This window comes from Aspergillus stella-maris, assembly GCF_047715825.1.
Source record: "Aspergillus stella-maris strain CBS 113639 unplaced genomic scaffold BDV14scaffold_5, whole genome shotgun sequence".
Lineage (NCBI taxonomy): Eukaryota > Fungi > Ascomycota > Eurotiomycetes > Eurotiales > Aspergillaceae > Aspergillus > Aspergillus stella-maris.
The window spans coordinates 610460-627861 of NW_027396799.1; the positions used below are offsets into that span (position 1 = coordinate 610460).

At 51.3% G+C, this 17402-nt stretch overlaps 7 protein-coding genes across 7 annotated transcripts; 4 read left to right on the top strand and 3 right to left on the bottom strand.

Moving 5' to 3' along the window:
- Positions 1 to 521: 521 nt before the first annotated feature.
- Positions 522 to 3656, top strand: BDV14DRAFT_210509 (non-ribosomal peptide synthetase; the record flags this gene model as incomplete). Its single annotated transcript, XM_073775907.1, has 1 exon — positions 522 to 3656. The coding sequence occupies one exon, from the start codon at positions 522 to 524 to the stop codon at positions 3654 to 3656; it is 3135 nt and encodes a 1044-aa protein (XP_073632390.1).
- Positions 3657 to 4437: 781 nt separating this feature from the next.
- BDV14DRAFT_210510 (D-isomer specific 2-hydroxyacid dehydrogenase family protein) lies at positions 4438 to 5737 on the top strand (the record flags this gene model as incomplete). Its single annotated transcript, XM_073775908.1, has 4 exons — positions 4438 to 4585; positions 4639 to 4705; positions 4796 to 5079; positions 5154 to 5737. The coding sequence occupies 4 exons, from the start codon at positions 4438 to 4440 to the stop codon at positions 5735 to 5737; spliced, it is 1083 nt and encodes a 360-aa protein (XP_073632391.1).
- Positions 5738 to 5837: 100 nt separating this feature from the next.
- BDV14DRAFT_104674 (putative DNA mismatch repair protein) lies at positions 5838 to 9013 on the bottom strand. Its single transcript, XM_073765559.1, has 3 exons — positions 8508 to 9013; positions 8071 to 8459; positions 5838 to 8026 (listed from the first exon to the last, which is right to left on the bottom strand). Exons 1-3 carry the CDS (start codon positions 8912 to 8914, stop codon positions 6180 to 6182), a joined length of 2643 nt encoding a protein of 880 aa, XP_073632392.1. The 5' UTR covers positions 8915 to 9013; the 3' UTR covers positions 5838 to 6179.
- Positions 9014 to 9155: 142 nt separating this feature from the next.
- On the top strand, positions 9156 to 10773 carry pfa4 (putative palmitoyltransferase with autoacylation activity Pfa4). Its single transcript, XM_073767396.1, has 5 exons — positions 9156 to 9515; positions 9565 to 9736; positions 9786 to 10085; positions 10132 to 10210; positions 10256 to 10773. Exons 1-5 carry the CDS (start codon positions 9181 to 9183, stop codon positions 10687 to 10689), a joined length of 1320 nt encoding a protein of 439 aa, XP_073632393.1. The 5' UTR covers positions 9156 to 9180; the 3' UTR covers positions 10690 to 10773.
- Positions 10774 to 10796: 23 nt separating this feature from the next.
- Positions 10797 to 11793, bottom strand: BDV14DRAFT_196245 (class I SAM-dependent methyltransferase; the record flags this gene model as incomplete). Its single annotated transcript, XM_073772399.1, has 3 exons — positions 10797 to 11304; positions 11382 to 11674; positions 11743 to 11793. 3 exons carry the CDS (start codon positions 11791 to 11793, stop codon positions 10797 to 10799), a joined length of 852 nt encoding a protein of 283 aa, XP_073632394.1.
- Positions 11794 to 12325: 532 nt separating this feature from the next.
- On the bottom strand, positions 12326 to 14473 carry BDV14DRAFT_187355 (nucleoside phosphorylase domain-containing protein; the record flags this gene model as incomplete). The annotated part of the gene is made up of 7 exons (XM_073770944.1): positions 12326 to 12421; positions 12868 to 13143; positions 13328 to 13564; positions 13621 to 13689; positions 13729 to 14070; positions 14101 to 14217; positions 14438 to 14473. The coding sequence occupies 7 exons, from the start codon at positions 14471 to 14473 to the stop codon at positions 12326 to 12328; spliced, it is 1173 nt and encodes a 390-aa protein (XP_073632395.1).
- A 747-nt stretch (positions 14474 to 15220) lies between these two features.
- On the top strand, positions 15221 to 17372 carry BDV14DRAFT_165932 (uncharacterized protein). The gene is made up of 8 exons (XM_073767397.1): positions 15221 to 15704; positions 15754 to 15782; positions 15826 to 15955; positions 16005 to 16403; positions 16453 to 16737; positions 16800 to 16883; positions 16931 to 16957; positions 17013 to 17372. The coding sequence occupies exons 1-8, from the start codon at positions 15243 to 15245 to the stop codon at positions 17166 to 17168; spliced, it is 1572 nt and encodes a 523-aa protein (XP_073632396.1). The 5' UTR covers positions 15221 to 15242; the 3' UTR covers positions 17169 to 17372.
- Positions 17373 to 17402: the final 30 nt, after the last annotated feature.

Below are 17402 nucleotides of genomic sequence, written 5' to 3' on the forward strand. Positions count from 1 at the left end.
TTCTATCGGGCACTGGCTTTTGAGGAATTTGAATCCGGTAGACTCGATACGGCCATGGCTACTGTGCTTGAGGGGCTCAATTGGTTCGTCGACTACCTCGGGCGCCAACTGTGGTGCATTTCGCGCGAGCGTAGGTATCTTGTATCAGGCAGGGGGTATATGACGCCAGAAAAGCACAGTCGCCGATTAGGAACAGGATCTGTGTCATTGACCACGAAGAGATACAGTCGCATCAGGAATCCGCCTGATGATCGTCTGCGATTGGCATTTGGCGGTACGTACGTAACGTGTGGTATGGCCATGTAGGGGGCTTTGGCAACGAGCGAAGGGGGTTCCCAGCGTAGGCTCTAGGTGTACGATATGGACACTGTAGAATGAGAGTAACTATCCAGCCAGCCAGCCAGCAAGCAAGCATCCTGTATTGCTGAATAGGTGTCTTTCTCTCTCTATCGTCTTCCTTCTCTTGATTACTGTCCGCTAAAAAACTCAAATACGTTTCAAACTACTAAACTTATCTCCAAATGGGCTCCATTCTTCCCGATGTGTCCGAGTACGACAGGGTTATCTCTCGTGGCGAAGGACTGGGCCAGATCTTCTACCGCCGGATGCTAGAGAACCCTGAGGCCATCGCCATTATCGACGAGCAGAAGCAGAGTTTGTCGTATCAGTCTGTTCATGAGAAGGCGCTCGAGCTGGCGCAGACACTCAGCAGGCATGAGTGCAGCCCTGGAGACCGCGTTGGTGTCATCGTTGACCATGGGCTTCTGGACGCCGTGACGCAGGTTGCTATCATCTACACTGGCGGCACCTGTGTGCCCATTGACCCGCTATTGCCGGATCAGCAGATCGAGCGACGCTTGATGAAGTTGGGTGTTCAGCATGTCCTTGTCGACAAGGCTAATGCGAGCCGTGACGTGCCTTTCACTCTGTTCGTGGTGAGCGATGGTGGCGAAGAACCAAGCAAGACAGACGAAGAAGGATCTGAACATGGAAGCTTCCCAATTCCCACGAGCGTCGACCAGTGCTCGCATCTTATCCACACCTCTGGAACCACCAGCGAGCCCAAAGCCGTGCAGATAGCTGCGCGCTCCATCATCCACGTTGCCCACCACGCGCCCTACGAGCCCGTCCGCAAGTCAGACGTCGTCGGGCACCCCAACAAGACGAGTTTTGATGTCGCCTTGTTTGACATCTGGGGTGCTTTACTGCGCGGTGCAGCCGTGGGGGTCCTGAGCAAGACGACTCTTCTCGACAGTGCCGCGCTGGCTGCAGCAATCCGCAGGTTAAAGATCACCATCACAGCCATCACAGCGCCCCTGGTCAATCTGGCTGCGACAACATACCCGACGACCTTTGCGCCACTTCGCGTCGTCCTCATGGGCGGCGAGGCAGTGAATCTGCGCGCGATGGAGGCCATCTTGAATGCTGGACCCCCGACACACCTTATGAATGCATATGGCCCGACCGAATGCTGTGTCTACTGTCTCACGCACGAAATCACGTTCGAAGACATCCGTGCAGGGAAAGTAAGTATAGGCGAGACAATCGGCCGCAATGTCAGCTGCGTATGCGACGAAGACGGTAACCCCGTACCAGCCGGTGAAGAAGGCGAACTGCTCGTTGGCGGACCTGGCGTCTCCCCAGGCTACGTCGACCAGGCCGAGAAGAACGCAAAGACCTTTATCCCCGTCCCCAGCATGCCTGACCCGGAGTCCAACCAGCCCTACCGCATGTACCGGACGGGCGATCTGGTCCGCCAGCGCCCCGACGGCCAGCATGACTTCTTGGGCCGGCGCGACGAGCAGGTCAAGATTCGAGGGTTTCGAGTCGAGCTCGCGGCTGTGCGGTCGGTGCTTATGGGCACCGGCTACTTCGTCGAGGTCTTTGCTATGGCTATGAACTCGCAGGCGGCAGGGGCCAGTTCGTCCCTGGTCACATTTGCTATCTTGCATTCTGATGCCGCGAAGACGGCCGTGGCTGATGCCGTGGAGGTTGCAAGGGCAGCTCTCCCTGACTATATGGTGCCTCACATTGAAGTCGTCGCGGAGATGCCTCTGAACGCGCATGCAAAGATAGACCGGCGAGGCTTGGAGGATATGTATAACCAACGACGGAAGAGACTACTAGAGAAAACCAATGGGTATGCGGAAGAAAAGAAAGCTATCAGTACACGACAGCGGATTGCTCGCATATGGGCCATGATATTAGCCACCCCTGTCCCCGAATATGCCGATGAGGACGACTTTTTCGCCATGGGCGGCACCTCCCTCCAGGCATCGATGCTGATTACTCGTATTAGAAAGGAGCTTAATACCAAGATCTCGCTCCTCACCCTTTATGACCATCCGACCCTTGGCGAGCTGGCCTCTATCGTGGACAAGCACCAAGGCTCGTCGATGGCTACGATCCGCGACGAACAAGACATCCTGGCTGCCGACATTAAACTCGGGGACGATTTAAAGCTTCCGCAGACACCGGTAGTTGACTGGCATCGCGATACAGAAGGCAGGGTGTTTTTAACCGGCGCCACCGGCTTCGTGGGTGCATTCTACGTGGCATCGCTCCTCCAAATGCCCGGTGTGTATCAAGTTGGCTGCCTCGTCCGCGCAGCGACTCCTGCCAAAGGTCTCCTGAGAATCCGCGACGCTCTAGTCAAATATGGGCTCTGGCAGGACTCCTTTTCAAGCAGGATCCTCCCACTCTGCGGCACCCTCGAAGACCACTGGCTAGGCATGGGCGAGGAACGGTTCCACGAAGTCGCCATCTGGAGCAGCGTAGTCTTCCACTTGGGAGCCCTAGTCAACTACACAAAGCCGTACTCCCTGCACCGTCCAGCAAACGTCATTGGCACCGCAAACATCGCCCGCTTCGCGGTCACAGGCCGCCCCAAGGGGCTACACTACTGCTCCAGCATCTCCTGCTTCGGACCAACGGGGTTCGTCAACGGCGCCAAAATAATCTACGAAGACGCCTCGCTGCTCCCGCACTTATCAGCGCTGCCCTACGACCACGGCTACGCACAGAGCCAATGGGCCGCAGATGCGTTGCTCCAGCGCCTCATGAATCGCGGGTTCCCGATAGCAATCTACCGGCCCGGCTTCATTACCGGCGACTCAGCGACAGGCGTCTGCAACCCAGACGACTTCTTTAGTAGGCTCATCCGCGCGGGGCTCGATCTAGGCTGCTACCCTGATCTCCCCGACCAGCGCAAGGAGTTCGTCCCCGTGGACTATGTTGTCGCGGCCATGATCCGTATCTCCTCTTCGCCGTTTACACTGGGGCATGCTTTTCACCTTTTGCCGAGCCGCGCGGCCTCGGTCGATATGACGCAGACCATGGAGCTGCTGTCGCAGGTGCGCGGGTCGGCGATACAGCGACTGGGGTATGAAGAGTGGATTGAGCAGCTGTCTTCTTCGTCGCATGCTAGTTTGCAGCCTTTGTTGCCGATGTTGGCGGAGAAGGTCCGGGATGGGTTGACGAGGTGGGAGCTTTACGAGAGGATGCCAACTTATGATGCGACGAATACGCAGCGCGCGCTTGCGACGCTCTCGCTCGAGTCGCCGCTCGAGTCGCCGCTCGAGTGTCCGGCTTTTGATCGGGGTTTGGTTAAGAAGTATGTTGATTATTTGTTTGCGCTTGAGAAGGGGCTTGTTTAGGTAGGATGGTTCTCCCTGGAGGTTGTCATTATGCAACCTCGTTTCGGTCAGTCTAAATAGACGATGAGATAATGGGAAATTTTCTGCTAATTATCCTATTATTAATTTTACATTGTTTGAAGTCTTTCACTCGAAGTTTCCAGGGTCCAAGGACATGTAAAGAGCGCTTGAGCCAGCTAGCTCTTGCACATAAAATGAGATACAGATTTTCAATTTTATATTGAAGTTGATGAAGAGCCTAGAGATTTCCTTATAAGAGGCTTGTTCCAACTCTAAGATAGCCCTCTCTACTGCCCGCATTTACCAGGATTAAGATGCGATCAAGGTCCAGAAATCAAACCGTAAAAAAGTAGCAAGTACATCAGAGGTTGCTCAACCCCAAAGAGGGCGATCTTGGGTTGGGCATGGGCATTGAGTTGTACATCTATCTGCCAATAAATAAGATAGCTATTAAATTGTGTTCCTTTCAATCCACTCAAACCAGCTATCATGAACCAAATAACGAACTAAGATCGTTCTGTATATACCCACCCCAAGTGCCTCAACATCCACTAAGATGATGAATTCTTGCGTGACGACGGGTCAATATTGCTACACCAAATTATCTCCAACACCTTGAACCACTCACTTAGCGCCGCTGAGTAACGCAATTTGGAGATGAAAGAACTCAACCAGACTAAAGGATGGCAACCCCGCCTGATATATTAAAGCCCCTCGTGTCCCATCGAGGGCGCGTCCCAGCGTTCTCGGCGCACCATCGAATTATCCATCATTCTCCAACATGGGCGACGCAGCGCTGCCCAAAGAGCGCATTCTGCTTGCCTTCTACAGAGAGTTTCCGGAATCTTTCTATAAGGAGGTTCGAGATAAGTTTCCGGACGCGGAGATCACGCCTTATACGACTGAGTTGGGGAAACGTATTCCTGGTGGTATGGATCCTGGATTGTTCCACCTGAACTACCCAGAAGTTGACCTGATTCAGACATTGTCAAGGAGTCTTCTATCATCGTTACCCTGGGGAGTCTTCCTGACCCCGAAGACGCCAAGCAGTAAGTCGCACCATATCCATCTCACTTACGAAGCATCCAATGCCATTACTCCCAGGCCCACTAACGACTGAATCAATATGGCACCTGCAGTATCAAATTCATCCACTTCTTCTCCGCCGGCCTAGACAAGGTCATCCACGACCCGATCCTAACATCCTCCGACATACCCGTCACAACAAGCTCCGGTATCCACGGCCCCCCCATTGCCGAATGGACGGTTCTCAACTGGCTCGTCGCATCGCGCAAATATAACACCAACTACGAGAACCAGAAGAAGCACATCTGGGGCAAGAACGAAGATTATGCACGGGGTATCCAGGATCATGTTGGGAAGAAGGTTGGGATTCTGGGGTATGGTAGTATTGGGCGGCAAAGTATTCCATCCCATTCTCCCAACAACACCAATTGATAGATAGATGGATGGATACTAACCGGGGTAACCAACCAGTCGCCCGCGTCGCCCTCGCCCTCGGCCTGCAAGTCTACGCCTACACGGCCTCCCCAAAGACAACGCCCGAATCCCGGCGCGACCCGCACTATATCGTTCCCGGCACCGGCGACCCAGACGGCACACTCCCTGAATCCTGGCACCACGGCACCTCAAAGGCCTCCCTGCACGATTTCCTCTCCCTAGGGCTCGACCACATCGTGATCTCACTCCCCCTAACACCATCAACAACGCACCTCCTCGGCTCCGAGGAATTCGCGCTCCTCGCGTCGAAATCGAACCCGTCCCACAGACGTCCATTCCTAACAAATATATCGAGGGGTAAAGTCCTCGACCAAGAGGCGCTTATTACCGCGCTCGAAAAGTGCGAACTTAGTGGTGCGGCATTGGACGTAGCGGACCCGGAACCGCTTCCTGCTGAGAATCGATTGTGGGATGCGCCGAATGTACAGATTAGCCCGCATGTTAGTGCGCTTGGCGAGGAGTATTTTTTGCGTTCGTTTGATATTGTTAGGGAGAATTTGGAGAGGGAAAGGAGGGGGGTGGGGCTTGTTAATGCTTATAAGCGGGGGAGGGGGTATTGAGTGATGACATAGCGGGATGAGGATGTATATCGATGTATATAGGACGAAGAAATAATTTTTTTCCCGCCCATGGGTTGTTGTGGTATTTATATAAACAGGTAGATATATATCGCGTGAAAGGCGTTGATACAAAGTGCAACGTGCCATGAAAGCAGCCGCACGACGAAACTGCAACGGAACCGAGCTCCAGCTCGGCTGTGGAAGAGCAGATCGAAAATCAAACGGAACAAGAGCAGCGTGGGTGTAATACATATTAATGTAAAATTCAAGGACTTATTCGAACAGAACGCTGGCAGATGTCAAGTATGGCGTAAGTCAGAAAGACAAGACAAGACGTTCGAAAAGGTATAATATTAGTGGGAAATCGAGACTCGTAAGTTCCACACATTGCTGGAAATTGTAGCATAGGATATAGGAATGGAGATAGCAAAGCGAAGCAAAGCTATACATCGACCTTCTGAGGGGCTCTAGATATACCGGAGAAATCAAGTTGGAAATTCGGGATGCCGTCGGTCTCTGTAGACCGGTATTGAGTGCTCAATAGGTCTGAACAGCGTCGTTGCCAGATATTGATATCGGCACCGTGCTTTTCAGGGGGAAGAGCGTGGCTGTCGTCGTTTTGACCAAGGCGGGTATATAGATCTGTCTTTGCGATCTCTCTAAGCGAGGAAGAAAGTGAAGAGAGGTCCACGCGACAAACGAGAGCAATAGAATGTAGATCATAACCCTTAGGTATCTTCTCAAACGGCAGTTTGCTCGTTGTTATGCGCTTTATGTTGGCTATATCTCCATTCTGTAGGCGCATCAGGTATGCCCTCGGGTCGTGCGAGCTTAGGAGTGGTTTTGATAATGGTCCCCCAGTGGGCTTATCAATATTGTTTGAACCTGATTGCTGGGTTCCAGAGACAGGCTGCGAACTCAACGCAGACAACGCAGCAAGATACCGATTCTGATGCGGCGAATTAACAGGCGCTGACGCCGACCCGGACGTGGCAGAACTTCTAAGCTGAAGTCGTCTCTCCTGTATAGCCGCTTTCTTCCGAGTCTCGAACTCAAGCGCTTTTTGGAGTTCGGAGTTCTCGTTGGCAGTTGAACCATTCCAGAGCCTGGCTGACCATTGCTCTAAGACTGGTTGGCCTTTGCCTTTACTGTTGTTTGAGCTTCTGGTTTGTTGTTGTTGTGCGAAGGGAGGTGGAGAAGACTGAGATGGGCTTGCGGCAGTTGGAGAATCGGGTGTTCCGCTCAGAAGCTGCGAGCTCAATGAGTCTGTTGAGGGCGGAGCGTCATTTGACGTGCTTCTTTCAACGCCGAAGCGGTCTTGTGTAGGTTCGGATAGTGAAGGTTCAATGCTCTGTGTCTGGGGATCCTCTGTGCATGCTGGTGCTTGCGCTGGTTGAGATAGCTTGAGGAAACAAGTATCCAAGGAGCCGTTGCCGTAGCGCTCTTTGTCTCTTGATCTCTGTTCCTGTCTGTTGTTCTGAATAGGATCTGTCGGTGATAGCTCGGTTGAATTCATGCTAGATGCAGATGCGCGTCTAAGTGCGGGAGAATGAGATGTGGAATCTGCCGGGGGCGAGCCCGAGGAAGAAATTGGACTTGGCAAGGAAGGCCCGAGGGCGCCGATCTGAGTCGCAAGGTGAGGACTGGTTTGAGCTCGGGACTCTCCTTCCAGTGATAGACGGCGTATATTCTGTGTGTCTATGACGGGAATTGCATTCGAGACTCTGGCATTGTTGACCCGGACAAAGGGTAAACGATAGGGTTGGGTACCGGGTCTGGATCTGCGCATCGGGGGCTTGGGGAATGGTTGCCCTGGGTGTGCAAGCGAGCCAGCTCTCACAAAACCGCTTGTTTGAGCCGTTGGTGCTGGTGGGTAAGCTGTTGATGTTGGTAGAATGTGCGCTGTGGACGGAAGGGTTTCTGAGCCGTTGTGGTAAGATGTATCTGTAGTTAGACCTGCTAGTTCCCGGTTGGGATGGCCTACTTCCGAATCCTCGCCATAGACAGTTCGAAGAAGTCCCTCTACTTGTGAAAGGACATTTTGCTGGTCTTCGAATAGTACATCGTCCTTAGATGGTTCGATATTGACATCATACGCTCCATCAGGACAGAGGACATGGATTGCAAAAAACGGATCCGTGATAGTTGGAGATAGTCCATCCCGTGACGATACAGAACGGAGATAACTTTTGTAAAGCTTGGCGATATCTTGTCCGATTCCGCGGGACGACGATATCGGTCTGCCGTCGATGCTGATGTACTGGCCCAAGTTGTTGAACTTGGTGAAATCTACTGCCATCAGCGAAATCTCAACATGCTCGGACAGGACATACCTGATCCTAGCTTTGGGAGCAGTGCGACAAGTCTAAGATTGGAGTCACTCTTAGGCGAAGATTCACTCTCCTTTGTAGAAGAAGTCGACCATTCCTTGATCGCACAGCTAGAGGCGACATCGGTACCGGCAACCTTCAGCGCTGCATCCACAAGCGTAGCACTCTTACCAGGAGCATACATCCAGTTACCGCTATCATTCCTAGCTTTCAGGACTTTGGAAGCCAGTCGAACTGATGGTCTCGCCATAGTGTAAGCTTGAACCATTTTCCGGATCCGAACGATCGTCTTCTTCGAGTTCTTAACAGCCGTTTGTCGTCTGACGGGTATCTGTCGAAACAGATTTGAAACCCGAATAGTCGTTCCAACGGGATGGGCAACACGTTCCGTACTGAAAATAAGTATAAGCAGGATAAACCGTGGGGAGAGGAGTATTTACCTGATAAGCTCTCCGTTTCGTCCGTACTTCAACGAAGAGCCAACAGGCTCGGACTCGGTCCTTGTAGACACCGTCAAAGTACCGGCAATCTCAGCGGCGCTAGCCAATGCCTCGCCTCTAAAGCCGAGAGACTTCCCGCCGACATTGCGTAGGTCGTCGACTGTGTGGATCTTGCTGGTGAAAGTGCGTTTGCATACAAACGGGTAATCAGAGGCAGGAATCCCGTGACCGTTGTCCTTGACTTGGATCATATTGATGGTATCTTGGGATATCTCGATGGTGATAGATGTTGCACAGGCATCTAAGGCATTGTCCAGCAGCTCTTTGGTTAAGGCATACGGATCAGAGATGATGGACGCCGAGCCAATGGCCCGGGCCGTCGTGGGTGGAAGAGCCGCGATTGGCATCTTCAGTGGGTGTGCGATTGCTCTTCATGTAGTATCTGAAGATGTCTGGTCCTCTTTGAAAGGATATCTGATGCAATTGATGTAAAGATGGGATGCAATAGATGGCAGAGATGATGCTAAAGACAAGAAGGAAGAGTATTTCCACGCATGAAGACACCCGCAGTGCACGTGAGCTTAGTCAGCGCTGATTATCGACAGCAAACATCAATTTGACCACTTTCTTTCCTGTCATCATCTCAAAAGCAAGCAGTCTACATGGACTAGATATGCTGTGCTCGTCCTTTTCTGTCTCGCGGCTTGCGATTCCGGCTGTTTGCACGCTGATCGCCCTCCTTGCGTACACGTCGCAGTATTTCTTCCTGCACTTTAACGATGCGCCGCTAAAGGAGGGCGAAGTATGGCGCCTCAACACCCTCGCTATTATCATTTGGACCTGCTATTATCGGTCATGTACGGTAGACCCAGGGCATATACCGAAGGGATGGACGCCATCGGACCGTACGAACCTGGAGGAGGATAAAGCTAGCGGTCGTCAACGATGGTGTCGGCGGTGCGAGGCATATAAGCCCCCGAGAGCGCATCATTGCAAGACTTGTCGAAGGTAGTACTGCATAACCAGGGTTAAAAGTAATCATATTAATTGTTTGCAGATGTATACCCAAGATGGACCACCACTGTCCCTGGACATCTAACTGCGTCTCCTACTTTACCTTTCCGCACTTTGTGAGATTCTTATTCTACGCCGTCGTCGGGATAGGTTATCTCGAAACTCTGCTCTGGCAGCGCGGTTCAATGGTTTGGGCTTCCAGAAATTTGCCTAGCGTAAGAGCTTCCATTTTCCGTTTGTCAAATGTGAACTGACATGCTGCAGTATCTGGGCCCTAGCGTTACGCAAATAGGCCACCTGTTCATTCTGTTTGTAACAAACAGCCTGACTCTGTTTGCGCTCTCTATACTTCTTATCAAGACTCTTTGGTCGCTTGGTGCAAATACAACTACCATCGAGTCGTGGGAGATTGAACGACACGAGACTCTGCTTCGCCGGGCCCGGCACTTTGGCGGCGCCTTGCCCGGTCCAGGGGGTGTCATCGTACCCATTAAGAAGCAGGAGTTCCCTTATGACATCGGCATTTTCTCCAACATTCGGGCTGGAATGGGAGGGAGTATCAACGTATGTCAATATCGATCACGTGCTATCCCTCTCTAACATCTACTAGGTACTCAGCTGGTTCTGGCCGTTAGCAAGAACACCAGACTGTAGCGGCGGCTTAGAGTACGAAGTAAACGGATTCGAAGGTAAGAACCACATCATGTTCAATTGAAATCATCTAACAAAATCAGACCCCCACGTCTCCTGGCCACCCCCAGACCCAGACCGCATCCCCCTCCCACCCAGAACCGACCGCAGCGCATTCGCATACGACGATGGCGCCTCAACAAACCTCGACATTGAAGCCTTCAACAGACGCAAGGAAGCAGATCTCAAGCGCCGCAAACAACCAGCTGAGGTTCAGCGCCGCAAGCCGTTTCATGCGCGGTTTGTCGGATCAGACAGTGAGTTCGATGGGGATGAAGCTAGTGACAGTGACAGCGGTGAAGCCAGTAGCTATAACGCCTCCGATAACGGCGAAGAAGGCTGGAAGAATTCTGAGGGTGAGCGGCTGCGCGACTTCGGCGTTGACGAGGAGGCGGAGTTTTATGATGAGGAGGATATTCCTTTGGCTGATTTGATTGCGCAGAGGCAGAAACAGCAGCAGATGCGGGATCTTTATTGAATTGGCTATTTCTAGATTACATCATTTCGGGCTTTGTATATATATGAACTTTGGAAATTCAGATAATAAAATACTTACACCACCCTCAGAGCAATCTATATAGAAAATCAAACCTTAACAGCAACCCCCCTCAAGCGCACATACCCCAACCACCGACTCCCATCCTCCTCCCTAGTCACAACATTCTCCAAAACAGCACAAACATCCCTAACAGCCCCCTCTCTCCCCTCCTCATCATCCCCAAAAACATCCAAGAAATTAGCCCCCATAAGCCGAACCCACCCCTCAAGCCCACCCCCCTTCTCACCCGTCAGCTTGGTAGGTCTATACTCGAGTTCCATAACATCAACCCTGAACCCAATACTCTCCAGTGTATTTCGCATCCATGTATCTGAGGGGAAGAACCACGGGTATACTTCTTGGATTTTTGGAAGGGGGATGCCTTGTTTGAGAAGCGCGAATTGGAGTGCTGTGTTTACTTCGCTTACGTTGCCGTGGCCGCCCATTTCGAAGATGAATTTTCCGTTGGGCTTAAGGGAGCTATAGAGATTCCGAAGGGTGGAATGGCGTGTGTCTTCGCGGCGGAGGATCCAGTGGAGGGCTGCGTTTGAGACGCTATTTTATTATCAGCCACCACCGTATCTATATGGGAGCAGTTGAGGTATTAGGGAGTGAAGGATAGGTATACGTACACTTTGTCCCACTTCCCACTCACAGTTTCTTTGTCGTTCTCGAGGTAACAGCAATCTGTCACTCTAAAATCGACCTTCCCGTCATACTTTGCAGCATAATCTCTCTCCGCAGCCTGGATCATAGCCGGGCTCGCGTCGAGACCAAGCACTTTCTCGACATGAGACAGAAACAAATCAGTGAATTTTCCATCTCCGCAACCTATGTCTAGGATTTTGTCGGATGGTTGCGGGTCGATGTACCCCAGCAGTTTGCTGGTTAGGTGTGGGACGAAGGAGGCGGATGTTTTGTAGGCCTTGTTCTTGGTTAGTTGGTTGAACAGTGGCAATGAGGGTTGGGGAGGAACGGGAGTAGGGAAGGTACCTCAGAGGACCAGTTATCCTTGTTCTGGTCTGTAGTCTGAGGGGTGGACATGCTGGTTGAAGTTGTCGATATAGCCGGCATACCTAATACGTGGATAGGTAGTGTAGTCGAGTCAATGCGGGGTTCCCTGATTCAGAAGAATGTAGAATGATATAAGACTATCAAGCGAATCTTTGACCACAGGCAGGTTACACCTCGATCTGATCAGGACATTAGAAACCCTTATTCTCTAATTCGCGTCGAGGTACTCGAGGATATATATACCCAAGCTGAGGTAGATGCGGAGTAGATATACCGGTCGCCGACATCGGAGACCAGCTTATCAGGCGACAAGGTGTCCATCTCAACCAATGACGATACCTCATATACTGTACTGTATACCTGGTGAGACACAATATCGGACGGCGTACACATTTATTAAAACCAATGAATCTTGATAGCTTTGACTCATTGATCAATGGTCCGTGGGAGATTTTTGCTCTTGGCCGCATACTGCGTGAACGGCATCTGTGACGGCCTAGGTACCTGATATGGGAAGAAAGACCGTCTAAGTCCCCCAAAACAAACCCTGTTCTTCCGGTGTTCAATCATAGAGCGTGCAATATGTACTCGTGGTTTGCTTCCGCCATTTGGTGACCTGTTGGTGGGACTGGACATGGTCGATTTGGGGTTCGAAGATCTAATTGCCATTCGAGTTTCTAGTCATCGAGCAAAAACATATAGCACAGTATGTTTAGCAGTTCTGATGGCTCTTGCGTGTACTGTCTGTGGTTTTGGGATGCCTTTACGCCAAAGTGGTATTCGTCTTCAGTCCATTATCTTGCTCTACAAGCGATAGCTCCTTACAATATGTAACAAACTATACAACATTCAACCCAACTCCATACATCAAGCACCGCGACAAAGAAGGATGTCAAGGCATAAAGGCATGTCTCAGCAGTATCAAACAAGGTCGTCCCCAAGTACAAGGAGCTCTATCTCAGCTTCACCCAAGACTCGACCACAGCCGCTCTCCCGATGTTTTCGGCGTCCTGAAGCGCATGAAAACAACCCGCTTGGGTTAATAACATTAGTTTTGAAAAGTATTACAAAATTCCCGAAACATGTAGCGGTAGCTCCCAGCACCATCCCGGCAATGTGCAGATTTTTATCCCGAGGATCCTTCCCAAGGCCCTTTAACATCGGGCTGGTAGTGTCAAGACTACTCAGCGCGGCATCAGTGACCTGGCCCACCCGTTCTCTGTCTCTTTTTACCTGAGACTTCAATTCGGAGTATCCAACTTGGGCAGCCTCGTCTTCACTCCAGTTCATGTCACTGCTTTCTTCGATCATCTGTTGTAGATCGTCGAGGTGCCGTTGGATGATCTTTTCAAGATTATGCAGTCTGTGGACCTCCCCTTGCTTCCCTTGTCCATCCTCGCGCGATTACTCTGTCTTCTGGAGACCCAGTCTTAGAGTAAAAGGGCATGACGTTCCATCAGGCTATCACGCGTCCGTCGCAACCTCTCAATTCTCCTACGAGAAAACACATCGGGATCACCGGCTGCCCCTGTGATATATAGATCGAGTTACCGTCGATCGTCACAGGAAACAGGGCTACTACCTGAGCTGGGACAGAGACCAGTAGCTCCCTAGCGCACGTCGCTGCTGCTAGGGAAGCATATAACTTCCAGTCGTCATTCTTGTGTCCGTCGGAATAATCAGATATTCCTCCGATAGACAGACAAGGGGCAACCTCCATTACCCCGATTGCTTCCATCTCATAACAAAGAATGTCCTCCCGTTTGGCGATCTCATCACGGGTCTGAGCATCCATCATAACCTAGTCGGCAACCCCAATCCCACCCCGAAATAACTGCACGGTTTTATCTTCATCACGAGTAGCGTTCGCGAACGCAGGTTGCTTTGGTCTCGCGATTCTGGCTGCTGGCAGTCACACGTTTTGCCCTAGAGCATGAATCTGTTCTTGTAGAGGCGGTCTCGCACAGGATGCCGGAATGCCGCACTGCCCCTTGCAGCTTTCCATCCAGTGGCTCCAATAGACTCTGACAGGCCGCCATCACTCGACCACATCCGTTTCTCCAAGAATGTGATCGCGTCCAGGAGCTCCCTTGGCGGCGTTTTGACTACACCTCTGCGCTCAAAACCGGAGCCGACTTTCTTTCCAGAGGTATAAGGCATGACTCGGGTCCCTAGGACCACATCGCCCAGACGGATGTCGTTTTTCTCCGAGGGCGCACCTCCTGCGATACCCACGAGAAGGATGAACCGCATTCGCGGGAAAGTGGTTCGCATATCCAGGGCCATCCGTATTGCAGATAGAGGACCCTAGGTCTCTGCTGACGGCACGTTGATCACAATGTTGTAGTTTCCGACTCGCCCGAGGACATAATGGTTTCTGTCACCATGGCCACGGACCAGACCGGCTGTGTCGTTCTCTTCGTCCAGGATGGCTAGTGCTGCACAGAACTCTTCCTTTAGCACTCATATCCATCTGACCGTGAATTCGGTTGTTGGCGGTGAGGGTTTGAGGCCTGGTGGTGTATTGTTGTTGGTCGCCATATTCAAGAGATGGCTATTGTTCGGTTGGGCATGGGTCGTTAAGAGAGACGCTGGAGAGTTCAGGATGCAAAGTCCAGGGATATTGCCGTCTTAATTCAATGGCTGACACTCGACGAAAAGCGTTTGTACATACTTCCGAGACACAGCCACTCCTGCAAGCCAAGGCCATTCTGCGAGAGCGACGAGGCTGGAAGATCAACCCTCAAGCCCCAAACCACCAGGAAAGGACATGAAAAATGCAGGTCGCGCATGCAAACTCGCAGTGTCGGTTCAGCCGCGCTGAGAGCTTGTCATTCGGTGGTTTTGGGGAGGATCCTTGCAGTATTCTCCACTATGTCGAGTCTGCCTGGCGCATTGCAGTGACAAGAAAAGCGCACTAAATCCGTATATGTAATAATAAGCTGCGTCCCGTGCGATCTCTCTGTTAACCCGTTCATTTTGCCCAAACTCTGTTACTTCACTCGGCAGGTTGCCCGACTTCATGTAGATCCCGCGACTTCTGGATGGGCTGCCGTAAAACAACTTAGCGCTCGTCAGATGCTTGGCACCTGTGAATAGTATAGAGCAATGGGAGGCTGTAGCTCTGAATATGTGAGCAAAGAGAACCCCCCTTGGTAAGAGTGATCCCGTTTGCAGCTAAGGCTGGCCCAACATGGAAGGCACCCCCTTGTCCGGTCACCTGTATAACTATCTTTTCTATTTCCTATTCTAACCGACCCCTGCGGAGACCTTCGGGATCGCGCTCCTACAGCCAAACGGCCAGACGGGCCAAACGGCCAACTTTCTGCATGAAGCGCGTATGGCCTGCAGGTCTTTGCTGCGCGATGTTATCATAGGCTGAGCGACGCGCTAGCTGGGATTTAAAGTCGCCAGCTTTCGCCAGCCATCGCAGGTTTCTTCTTTATTCACTCCGGGGCCTAGATTTCATCCTTCCATACATGGACGTGCTGATCGGCTCTCGTCGCCCGTCTCTACACTTCCTTCATTGGCACAAAGAGTTTTCTGTGCGCCAAATAACCTTGTACCGCAGCCAAGATGATCGTCTACGCGTTCCGGCTGGCGAATCAGTCATTGACGAGTTCTTTCGTATCTTTACCCCGAGTCTCACCCCGCCTCGTCGCCATGAGCTGCTGAGGCGTTTCCTGGAGCAGACTGGGGCACGGCATACGCTTCCCGACATTATAAAGTGCCGAGTTCCAGCAGAAAATGGACGATTGGTTGCCATCGTAGATGATCGATGCGATCCTTGTGTACAGCTCATGGGGATTTCAGATGACACGGCGTTCGTGCCCGCTCGCCAGTGGGATTCAGAAGAATACATTCGACGGCCTCCTGAAGGGTTGCACGCTCGTGTTTTCGGTATGGATGCAAAGATGCTCTATGCACATTTGAATCAGGGTGTACATTTCTTCCTATCTGAGATATGAACCCTCCACTAACGTTTCACAGAGAACAGGCCGTGCAGAACGCCAAACTATGTAGGTGTATCTCTTCGTCATTGTATTGGAGCTAACGGACAAGCTATTTTGTCGATTTAACACCTATGACCTGCCTTGCTTTGATCTCCAACGTCAGCTATAGGCATCTTCCACAGGTGCGATCGTTTCTCTCGCGATACGTGGCGTTTGACTCGTACATGGGGTTGTCTCAGGTATCCTTTCTCTTAAGTAAGGCCTAGCATCAATAGCTTACAATATTAGAATCGCGGATTTACCCTGGAGTTCCATCTCCCTCATTACATCCTCCGACAAGACGATGACCGAATCAAAGATTGTCGGGGACTGCGGAAGCACCGCCTGTTTAGTCTCTCCGGTCAGGACGCCATATATGAGGTGCAACTGTCTCTCATAGTTTACGGAGTCGATGATTTTTTCTGGACCGCCTATTTTTGCGAAGATGTATATTTCCGAGCCAACAACCCAGTCGCCGAGTACCTTCGGGATGAAGAGGACGGGCCATCAGCAGGTTTGCGCAGGACTCGTTTCCCTATCTGGGATCCGCGGTTCTATTTTCTGTCAAATCTAGTCATTCGCCTAGGTCAAATCACGATGGAGTGGACGACTTTGGTGGAGATTATATCTGGTGATCTTGATAAACACGTATAGATATACTTCACAGTGTCGTTTCACCTACTAACTCATTATATAGGACGACCTATTTCTTGAGGACGACCCCTCCTTGACGAAGACGAAAGAATACACCTGGTTGCTTAACACGCTACGTCGCCTCCGCAATCTACTCTCACGAGTTATCGCAACCCTGATCTCCTTCGACGCAAACAATGGTGTTTACTTTGACCTTGAATCCGAGGGCCTCCTGTACAACCGATTTCGAGACCATTTCGACCAGGTGCGCCAGTCAGCCGCTACACTCGCCGCCGCTCGTATGATCCTGGAACAGCGAATTGAGGCTCTAGAGAAGTTGTCAGACGTGGTATGCTGGAGAATAATCTAGTCTCGTTCCTCCGGGATGCTTCTCTAACAACATGTTTCCAGCTGGTAAATGCTTCATCACTGTCTGAGAGCATCACAGCCACCCGCCAGGGGGACAATATCCGGCTGTTGACTTATATCAGTATGGTTAGTTTTCTGCAGTCATATGTCAAGCGGCTCTAATTTTGAATCAGATATATCTTCCAGTGACCCTAACAACGGTAAGCGGTATCATTCTCATCATCATTTTTCTTCTCCCTAACTGTAGTCCGATAGGGCGTCTTTGGCATGAACCAAGTCAGCGGTGAGAATGCCTGGTGGAAATACTGGGTCTGTCTTGTTTGCTTCACAAGCGGGACTATAGGCATAGCCATCGTACTGCAAATGATTATCCCCCGATGGAGACATGGACAAGGTCGCCTGCACTCTTGAAGACGACTTTGCTTTTACGTGATGCATCAGGAACACAAAGCATGTCTGCAAAGAACGCACTTTGCATACTAATCTCGCCGGTCTATCGGGACAAGCATACTGTACTCCCATTTTGAAAGTCTCCCCTGAACCAGAGGCGTATCCGAAGGGGTAGAATAGAAGGTTATGATACACGAATTCACATCGACATCGAACGAATCAAGGCATTAAACAGCCCTTGACAACCTACCTATT

Bases quoted from the DNA above. Each gene is read 5' to 3' on its own strand.
- BDV14DRAFT_165932 (XM_073767397.1), top strand. From the start codon at position 15,243: ATGGACGTGCTGATCGGCTCTCGTCGCCCGTCTCTACACTTCCTTCAT. The intron at 15,705-15,753 runs GTACATTTCTTC...AACGTTTCACAG, and splicing joins ATGCACATTTGAATCAGGGT to AGAACAGGCCGTGCAGAACG. The intron at 15,783-15,825 runs GTAGGTGTATCT...CTAACGGACAAG, and splicing joins CGTGCAGAACGCCAAACTAT to CTATTTTGTCGATTTAACAC.
- BDV14DRAFT_104674 (XM_073765559.1), bottom strand. From the start codon at position 8,914: ATGCCAATCGCGGCTCTTCCACCCACGACGGCCCGGGCCATTGGCTCG. The intron at 8,460-8,507 runs GTAAATACTCCT...ACTTATTTTCAG, and splicing joins CGAAACGGAGAGCTTATCAG to TACGGAACGTGTTGCCCATC. The intron at 8,027-8,070 runs GTATGTCCTGTC...TGATGGCAGTAG, and splicing joins GCTCCCAAAGCTAGGATCAG to ATTTCACCAAGTTCAACAAC.
- pfa4 (XM_073767396.1), top strand. From the start codon at position 9,181: ATGCTGTGCTCGTCCTTTTCTGTCTCGCGGCTTGCGATTCCGGCTGTT. The intron at 9,737-9,785 runs GTAAGAGCTTCC...GACATGCTGCAG, and splicing joins CTTCCAGAAATTTGCCTAGC to TATCTGGGCCCTAGCGTTAC. The intron at 10,086-10,131 runs GTATGTCAATAT...AACATCTACTAG, and splicing joins GAATGGGAGGGAGTATCAAC to GTACTCAGCTGGTTCTGGCC.